At 41.3% G+C, this 9936-nt stretch overlaps 1 protein-coding gene across 1 annotated transcript; it reads left to right on the top strand.

Moving 5' to 3' along the window:
* The first annotated feature begins 6941 nt into the window (after nucleotides 1–6941).
* On the top strand, nucleotides 6942–7954 carry LOC146175676 (sulfotransferase ssu-1-like). Its single transcript, XM_084580840.1, has one exon. It carries the CDS (start codon nucleotides 6996–6998, stop codon nucleotides 7944–7946), a length of 951 nt encoding a protein of 316 aa, XP_084436966.1. The 5' UTR covers nucleotides 6942–6995; the 3' UTR covers nucleotides 7947–7954.
* The last annotated feature ends 1982 nt before the right edge of the window (nucleotides 7955–9936 follow it).

The raw sequence follows: 9936 nt of genomic DNA, 5'->3' as shown, positions 1-9936 counted from the left end.
TAACAAAAACGAGCTTCTTTCCAAGGCCTGGAACTGCACCCAAAACAATGCGGCTCTTGGGAAAACGAGTTTTTTATACTCTCACAGTAGGAACAGACGTGACTGGCAAATATTCTTGATGGTTTTGAGAATTTCAGGCCTGTTAAATTGTGAAAATTTTCCAATTTGGGAATAGAATCTAATTCAGGGCTGCACCGCGGCACAGCTGTTTCATGCTGTGGCACTTACCAGTCCTGGAAGCCTTAATACGCTCCATGAGAAGCTGTCTTTTTGCTCATTTGCGCATCTGCAATCCATGATCCTCTTTTACCAGTACCTGCATGATGGAGTAGGTAACTTCATGATCTCTGATAGGGTTTCATCTGCTTCTCAGATGATTTTTGTCGTTTTTCTTGATGACAGAAAATCTGAACTCCTGTGTTCTTGTTGTTTGAGGCCTCACGCTTCGCTTCCGGTCCTTGATGCCTCCTGTTTTCTGAAATCGTATGACGACCCGACACACTTGCAGTCACTGTAATTTTAGCTTTTCAATTTTCTGAATATTCATTGCATGTTTTGGTGAGTGACGATACAACACTGCACATCTTCAGATACCATTTGTTCCATAAATATATATACCAGTGCTTGTGCAATTATTAGTCCGATTTCTAAAGGCTAACTGAACTTAAAAAAAATAAGTGCTGCTGCTAAAAAATGGAAAAAATAATGAAACAAAAATTAAAAACTCGTTACAGTACTTTTCGGTCACCAGGGCGGATACTAGAGCGGAGGAGGGATTGTTAATTACAGGTCTCATTCTGCTGAAGCGGGCTGTGCGATGTGCTGACTGATTTTCCGCAGGTGACGTAACTCATAGCGTTGTTAGTGCAAGAGAGAGCAAGTTGTCCGTCTGGTCACACAGTCCCTCTGCGATGCCAGTAGTCTGTAGACAGTTATGCGCGCCCCTACCACTGAACTTCCTTGAGGTTCGAATATGCCCCCGAATTCTACTCAAATGATGACAAAGACAGCGTTGGCAACGATAACACCCTTCGACAATAGAAGGAAGAATTATGTGAATAAAAGCCACGCAAAACCACGAATTGGACCCGGATACGGTCTCCTACTAGGCCAAGTAAAGTAAGCAACGCTCGTCGATCTGCAGTGAAAATGTCGGATTATCGCCGCTAAAGTGAGTAAAAATGTGCAGATAGATTTCATGTGCAGGAAAAAATTAATACATTTAAAATGAATTTGCATATGCACTGTAGCCACGAAAAGCTATATTTTCGCTTGCATTCTCACTCGTAGGTGGTCCTGTCTGCCCCATGGAAGTTTTTGCTCTAAATAAGAAGGTTTCACCGCCACCATAGTGCCCGCTGCTCACTGAATGTGTTCCCAGGCGTTAGGCGTTGGTGAGCATCTGTCATGGATTCTACGCAGAAACCATTACTAACAAACAGCAAGCAAATGGAGCTGCGTTACAAGAACGGCCTCATAATCTGAATCATGATCCCAAGATTCGACCATGACGGGGCTAATTTTTCATTTTGAGTGCTGGCTACGCTGATAGCTGACTGTATGATCTGGCAACTGGTCACATCCAAATGGGCAACCGCAAGGAGGAAGAATCATCTGGAGGTGAAGATCGCGTGAGAGGTATCCCGTGCAGACAGCAATCGGTCAAACAAGTTTGGTATTTAACTACCGTGCGAACACTTTCCGCGCGAACTTCAAACTGAAGCGCCTATATTTTTACTCTGTGTAGGTATCCTAGTTCCCCTACGTATTGTTTCTGTGATCATGGTCCATTCAATACGCACCTCGGAAATTTGGTTCGACCTGAAAGTAGAAACAAATGCTTCAAGACCTCATTTCGTGCCCCGATACTGACAAGGAGGATAATATATTTACGAGTATACTTACTTTAATTATGCTTAATGACTGAAGGTGCTAAAGCGTAAAATATTTATTGTGGCCAAGCTTCTTCCGCACAATAACCGATGACAAATATGCTGTAGGGCAGAGATCCCAAACTCGAATTGATGTGCGGGCCGCATTGAGAAAATACTCTGCCTCGCGGTTCAGGAGTAAAAAGTAACAAACACAATGAACAAAACAGCAAAATAAGAATACAATAACAACAAAAAATTACAAGGGTTCAACGCTGCTGAACCAAATATTGAGCGAAAGCATTGCCTGCGGGCGACCAAGCATTCTCCTCCTTCTCTTTTTCTTCTTCCGCAGCCCACACATGAAGCCCCGCTTTAACCAAGCCGTATGAACGTGCCTTAGTGGCCTATAGGGTTAACGTGAATGTTAGGGTTCTAGCAGGCTGATTCTGACATAACCGTCCCATGTGAAACGAGAGACCCAGTTGGCAGCTCCTGCCAGCCCGTGTGTCAAGCGGGGTGTGACGTCATAGCGTCACGTGGGTAAGACGTGGCTACCGCCGAGCTAAATTGTAGGCTCGAAACCTAAAGTAGTATTGCTTTCACAATAAAAACGACTACTACCACCAACACAAATAAAATACACCAAAACCTCTCGTTCCTCTGACAACTTCCCACTCCCTGAAACAGAAAAGCGGTGCGTGCTCGTTTCAGCCTAGACACAGGACGGGTTTCACTTCTAGATGGTTTGGAGGGAACTTCAGAAAAGATGAAAAAGTTAATAAATACCACAGTTACTTGTTTTCAAAAGAATAAATAGTGTAAAGTTGCAGATAACTGAGAAAGTGGTTTTTCCGGTTCTTTGCTCTAAAAAGAAGATTACGCTAGTACGCCAGAAAATCACGCCGGGTTCAATGCTTCTTTCGTTCTTGCGAAGAACTTGTGCCGCCTGGGAACGAGGCAGTCTAGTTTATTTGGTTAAAAATCCCGCCTGATGCCAAAGCCGACTTGTGAATCTCGCGCGAGCTTCCAGAACAAATATTGAACTATTTAGGAGACAGATCCGTGGTTGCATGCTGTCTGTCGGCCGCGTGTTTGAGACCCCTGATGCAAGGCCCAGTGAGAAATGTGCCTAGGTTGATTCAGTCGTTTCGTCGAAGAGCACAAGTGCCTTTCTCGCTTGATAAGATGTTATCGGTTCCGTAGAAGGTAACCTCTTTACTTAGCAACCGACGGTTGCTCCGCAGTTACATCCCACTGCGTGCTTCGGTCGTGTAACAAGTCATCATCACTACCACCAGTTTTGCAGCATCGCATAAGGAACGCAGCTTCGTTTCAGGTAAATAGCATCTCCAAAGTGTACGCAACTGCATTAAAGTGCTGTGCAATATCTCTGGGAGAATATGTCGTCACTTTCGCTAATTTTATCCTGATAACCTTGTAACAGATGCTAATAACAGTGGATAGTGGCGGAGCCATTTGTCTATCACAGCCATGGGTGGTGGGACAGAAATGGTACATATTCCATGATTCCTTGCACATTGTTGGTCTCATGTCGATTACTATTATGACCAAGGTGATCCCTTTTTAAAATGGACCCTTACACACTACAGATCCGCGTGTGAGCGCCGGTATGAGTACCGCTGATAAAAATCTAGTTCGCGGAAGTTTGCGTTACTCCGCCATCGAAAGTGTACGTAACCTCTTCTAGGGATAAGTGATGACTAAAGCTTTCGACTTTTTCGACGGTTCAGCATGTTCAGTATTATATACCTAAAAAGTTCGACAAACTGTGGGAAAAAAATGTTTGAACAATGATTCATCACTGACTGTACAATTGTAAAATTAAAACCCATCAACACACTGAAGATACTCCCTTGGGAGGTTTGAACATTTTTGTTGTTTATTGGGGAAAACGCGCACTATTACTAAGGTAAAGGGGGTCTTACTGCCTGTGAGCACAGTGCAAACTTCAGAACGAAATTTCTAATAAGCAATCGCAGCCTATGAAATTCGCACCAACGTGATTCTAACGGTGTTGTAAGTTATTGCCTACCTGCGTGACAAAACGTGATGTGGGAAAACAGTGAAATTCTATAAACATAAAACTTTCTCACAAGCAACTAAAACACAGCTTACAATTAGTAGAAAATAAGTCGAGCGAATCATTTCACTATATTTTTCTCTATAGTTAGCACTTCCAATTTAGCAATTTTTGAAGCTTATTAGAATTAGTTGAACCCAAGCTGTCAAGAAAGTGCGTAAATTTCAATGCAATTCCCCTGGTATTTTTGATTTGTTACTGTTTGATATAAGGCGATATAAGGCTTATGATAGGTAGGTGGAGTGGTTAGAGAACTGAAGATAATACGTTGTCACGTGATCATGATGTTAAAAACAACAATAATAATAATAATAATAATAATAATAATAATAATAATAATAATAATAATAATAATAATAATAATAATAATAATAATAATAATAATAATAATAATAATAATAATGATAATAATAATAATAATAATAATAATAATAATAATAATAATAATAATAATAATAATAATAATAATAATAATAACAATAATAATAATAATAATAATAATAATAATAATAATAATAATAATAATAATAATAATAATAATAATAATAATAATAATAATAATAATAATAATAATAATAATAATATATTTTAGGTGTATGATTCCAAAGCAAGGATGAATGCTTTTTTTAGGGCGCCCTACCTATGCAACAAGGCATGACTTTGTGCACAAAATGTGGATAGGGCTTGATTTCATCTTTCTATTTATATTCATATTGCTTTTCAATCTGAACAGGGATGCAAGCGAGAAATGTATTCAGGCTTAATTCCTCGTACTTCAGTATCCGTTCAGTTTGTTGCAAAGGCATATATAATTAGTTGCTCACGGAATATCATATTGATTGTGTGTCAATTTGAGCGCGCCCTTTCAAGCAGAGTCTGCGGAGATCTTTTTTCAGTGAGCTGGTTGAACATAGTGACGAGAATAGCACAAGTCGACGTATTCAGTCCCATGCGAAAGTCATCGTCATCACGATAAAGATTTCGAATTCGCAGATGTGCAAGCATTTGGGGGTTACAGTAGCAAATATCTTCAGAACTGAAGACATGCAGCACTTACTATGTCTTACAAGCACCTTGGGCTTCAAGCTTTCGATAAACCGTGTACGTGCCTCTTATTCATATCGCCTTTTTCTCGGCTGCTGTATCTAGGTCTGTTTTGCGGGAATAGCAATGGTCCCTAATCTTTTTCCCTAATCCCCCTGTCCCATGCAGAGTAGCATGTCAGCCAGCATTAACGCCGGCCTAAATCTCGGTTTTTATTAAAGAGCCTTCTCTCCCTCTTTCTCTCTCAATGGGCCCAGCAAGAGGTAAAGATCCATTAAAAAAAAAAAAAAAAAAAAAAAGCAAAGCGTCCTATCCGAGTTAAACCGGCTGAAGGTTGATAACAGTCATGCGGCCTAGTCTGCGATAGTTTAACTTAGTGAAGTTGGCAATCCATCTCTCTAGAAAACCGCACTCCGGCTTTACGAAGGCAAAATGATCAGAAAGCGTCTAGCAGCGGTAGCTCCCAGGCGACATAGCTGGGCGCCAATTGGTGTTGCGGTCACGTGACATAGCCAAGCTTCCAGCAGCTGACACATTAGGTTGCTTCTCTGAGATCGAAAGATCACAGCGTAATTGAGCCCTTTGTAGGCCCTGAATTCCGAGTCTAGTGTGTTACTCCCACTGAATACAGGGACGTTCGTTTAGTTGGTCGAAGGTGGGCGCTGTATCTCTGACAGGCGATTTGCCAAATAATGAGGTGGCAAATGACTACGCCCACTTGAGTGACGCCGGGAACCCAGCTATCGCTATATCCGTATATCAACTATACCCCGATACGAGCGTGTCAGGCAGCAGTGGTGCAACTTAAGAGACTACGCAATAGGAGATTAGAAATGTGCATGTACCTGACGCACGATCCGTAAGAGGAGCCGTAGGCAGACGCCACTGCACAAGTCACTGGGCTGCCGTGTCATGAGTTTTTAAGGCCGAGCCTAAATATCTTAAAATTTTTCGTACTATTGTTTTTTGACCGAGATATCATTGATTAAAAATTGGAAGAAAAATTCACCCCATGCGACAACTGCTAGTCGAACCCACCATCTTCATATGTAGCGTCCGAGTTTATTGCAATTTAGTTACGCTAGAGCTATACTCATCTTCAACTTTCGTGGGTAGTATTTATATCGCGTTCAGGACGTTATTGTCGGCATACTCATGTCCCGGGTTCTTATCTCGACAGAGGGCACACGAGTCTTTCTTCTTCAAGTTCTTCATAAATTATCTTTGTGCCGAAAAAACATTATTACTTTTTTTTTTATTGGTGAAAACCATAAATCAAACGAAAAATTCCTATGCCCTCATTGGTTTCACATCTGTTGGCTTTCTTTACATGTATATCGTACCAAGACTCTCCGTTTGGTTTTATGGTTTGCCCAATAATTTGAAACGCGGTGGTTATAATGCAACTAGGGTGGTAACCTTAAAGTAAGCCAAGACGAATAAACTTGAATTCGGTGTTAACTAAAAACTGCAATATTTCTGACAGAAATTTTGTTAGAATATATCTCAAGTAAATATGAAAATTAATGAATGACATAATGAAATATGAATGACATGTAGGGCGAAGAGAGGATAACCGATGGTCACTTAGGCTAACAAACTGGATTCCAAGGGAAGGAAAGCGTAGCAGGGGGGGCAGAAAGTTAGGTGGGCGGATGAGGTTAAGTTCGCAGGGGTGAAGTGGATGCATCTAGCCCAGAACCGGGTTAAGTGGAGAAATATGGGAGAGGCCTTCGCCCTGCAGTGGGTAATCAGGCTGCTGCTGATGATGATGAAATATGAAAATTACTACTCAGATTTGGATTCGGTGCTCAATGTAGCGACTTTTTGATATTTGTTTTTTCGTTCTACTCCGCTTGTTATTTTTTTAGCCCTGTGTTAGAAAGCTTAAAATGTCAAGCTGTTGCCGACAATTTTTTTTTTTTTTTTTTTTTGTCATTCCGTGCAGCTGAAGATTATAGTTCCGCCCAGGGAGAATGGCAGATTCTCAGTACCATGAAGTCGACGGCTTGTACATCAGCAAGAGCTTTCCGGTGGAGTCAGTTCGTTCAGGGCTTCGTTATCAAGCCCAACCGGGAGACCTTTTTATTGTCAGCTACCCTAAATGCGGCACCACGTGGATGCAGCACATAGTGTACAACATCATCAACAATCGACCTCCTCCTCGAAACCAGCTCGCCTGCATAACAGAGATGCCTTTCCTAGAACTTCAAGGGGCAGAAGCCGTTGAAGACATGAGACGGCCGGGACCCATCAAGACACACTTGGCCTTCCCATTACAGCCATATTCTAGCGACGCCAAGTACATCTACGTCACGAGGAACCCTTACGACTGCTGCGTCTCCTTCTTTTACCACACGAGAGACATGCCAGACTACCACTTCGAAGAAGGCACCTTCGATCAGTTCTTTGATATGTTCTTAGAAGGTAAGGTAGACTTTGGAGACTACTTCGACCACGTGCTTTCGTGGTACGAACATAGAAATGATCCGAACGTTCTATTCGTGACCTACGAACAGCTCAAGGAGAATATCAGAAGCTGTGTGCTCAAGGTCGCTGACTTTCTTGGCGACGAGTTTGGACAGAAACTCCGGAATGATGAGTCCTGTTTAGAGAACGTATTGAGAAATGTCAGTTTGGCAAGCATGAAGGAAGGGATAAACGATAGTATGAAGAACGTTTCTGATGGATTAGAATTTCTGCCTGGTAAAAAGATGCCCAAGTGGTGTGAGCTCGTGATGGAGACGGTAGGAAAAGAGACCTTTGAGAAGCCGATGAAGGGTGAATTTATTCGCAAAGGTATCGTCGGCGACTGGCGCAATCATTTCTCAGCTGAGCAGGTACAACGCCTGAAGCACAAAATTGAAGAGAGGACGCGCGGAATTGACATCATGAACATATGGAAAGACGCAGACATTCCGAAATAAAGCACCTGCGCAGTCCTTGCCTTCTTTCTTGGGGTCATGCTTTGCTTCTGAGGGCAGTTTGGGGCACTGAATTGTTATTATGCCAGTAACTACGCTGCGATTTAGAGTACGTGCGTAACGATGGATAGAGATTTATATCAACGTGAAATATTGTGCACAGATCTGCGAGTGACCTCAGAGAGAGAACAAAAAAAAAATGCGGTCTTCCTTAAAGGCATTAGTCTTAGCTCCAAAATAGATGAATTATTGGGCTGCAGCGTTGATAAAGTGATCTATAACAATTAGTACGTTGTCGTTCATATCAATCCGCAGAAAATGCACCTCCCCTCCTTAATCACATTGCCTTTTCTATACTGCTTCTTGCAAAAACAATTGTTTTAATGTTTAGTCAGAATTCATGAATGCGTAATTAAGATAACATAAATAACCTCGGCCATTCTTAGCCAAGCTGAAAGCCTTTTTTGTTTTTTGTTTTTTGCGTGAACAGAAATGAAATAATGGTTTAGGTTCTACGCAAGCAAATATTTGCAAGTTTTTTATTCAATTTCTTAACTTGTACCAGAGCAAGGTAGCATTAAAAGATTCTGCCTGAAACGAAATACAAATATTTCAATTTTGGCTAAGTGTATACCCAGCAATAAAACGCGACAAAAAAGCAAAGACTATTGGTGGAACAAATTATTCTTAATATAATACCTGAAATTTTGAAATTCTGTCCCGAGGTCTCAAACTAAGTACGCTTAGTGCAGCAAGCCCCGCGAAGCACATACATTATTATCCATGCGGCATTGATTGCAGCAGGGGCCTGAAAATACTTCCGTGTCATCAGTGCAAAGTACACATTGTAAACCAGCATGTAATGCGATATACCTGGCAAGACATACTGGTTTGTTGAAGGCTTGCTCTTCTGCCGCAACCCTACACAGAACTGAGGCATATCTGCCTTCCTATTGTAATTTTGAAGCAAACAAAAGCTTCCAGCTTTTCTGCAGGGCAACACCTACTGTGCGGATCAACCGCGCTGCAGTACCAAGAAACACTTTGAGTGCGCCCAAAATAGATACTCTTAAAATTTGAAGTTTTCTTTGATGTTTTCAGAAGTTAATCACCAAGAACTCGTTCTAATAAAGCTTTATCTCTTTAAATATCAGAATAAACTGAGCTAGCAATGCCGGCTTAGAGTTTCGTCATATTGATAGATGAAATGGGCGTATTGTTGGCTTGTTTTTTTTTTTTGTTGCGTTTAAATTTTGTATAACAGCGCCGTTTGAAAGACAATGCCTTCTAGATCCTTTTCAGTTTTTATAACAAACAAAAATGGTAGCTGTTAGGAACGCTTTCTGCTTAAGAATGTTCTATACCAAACGTGTAGCGTCTTACCGCTTTTTCTGCAAAAATTTCCGTCCTTGGATTTTGTCGTCGATTTTCCCCTTTTAGTGCCAATAGCTCAGATCATAACTTGTGTGCATTTAGAAACTCGAATTTTCGTTGCTCTTCTGCGTCGCTATAACAACCGTTTCAGATTTTTAGCGGGAACAAAAATTGAAGCCTGAAAACGGCTCGTAGATAAGACGATGATAAATTGGGCGCAACAACTCCAACTGAATGCAATCAGGTTGCCTACTATTGATTAAGAAAAAAATCATGAATACCCTGATATCGGGAGATCGCAGGACCTACAGTAAAAAGGAAACTAAGGCATCAACCGGTGAGACTATAGTGATTACCTTATCAGTGGCCTGATTACCGCAACATTGAATTATGCGCATTCTTGATTTTGTTGGCTTCTTTTCGCCCATTGGTGGGATTTTATTTCGTTGCAATTTCCAAGCATTCCCTACCATTGCAAGGATTCCCCTCCCTAATTCCTTTTTCCTAGATGCTGCTTTAAAGCTGCATTCATCGTTCCAGTACAGTTTCCTCATCAAAAGGCGTTTGGCCTACATTATTTAACTGTATTTTCCAATGTTTGTAGCAGTGCAGCAGCTTG

The sequence above is a fragment of the Amblyomma maculatum genome, chromosome 10 (genome assembly GCF_055883805.1).
Source record: "Amblyomma maculatum isolate TAMU_Amacu chromosome 10, ASM5588380v1, whole genome shotgun sequence".
NCBI lineage: Eukaryota > Metazoa > Arthropoda > Arachnida > Ixodida > Ixodidae > Amblyomma > Amblyomma maculatum.
Note: the sequence above shows the minus strand (reverse complement) of the source record. Positions and strands in the feature narration are given on the sequence as shown.

What these genes read in the sequence shown, in the direction of transcription:
- LOC146175676 (XM_084580840.1), top strand. Translation starts at nt 6,996, where the DNA reads ATGGCAGATTCTCAGTACCATGAAGTCGACGGCTTGTACATCAGCAAG.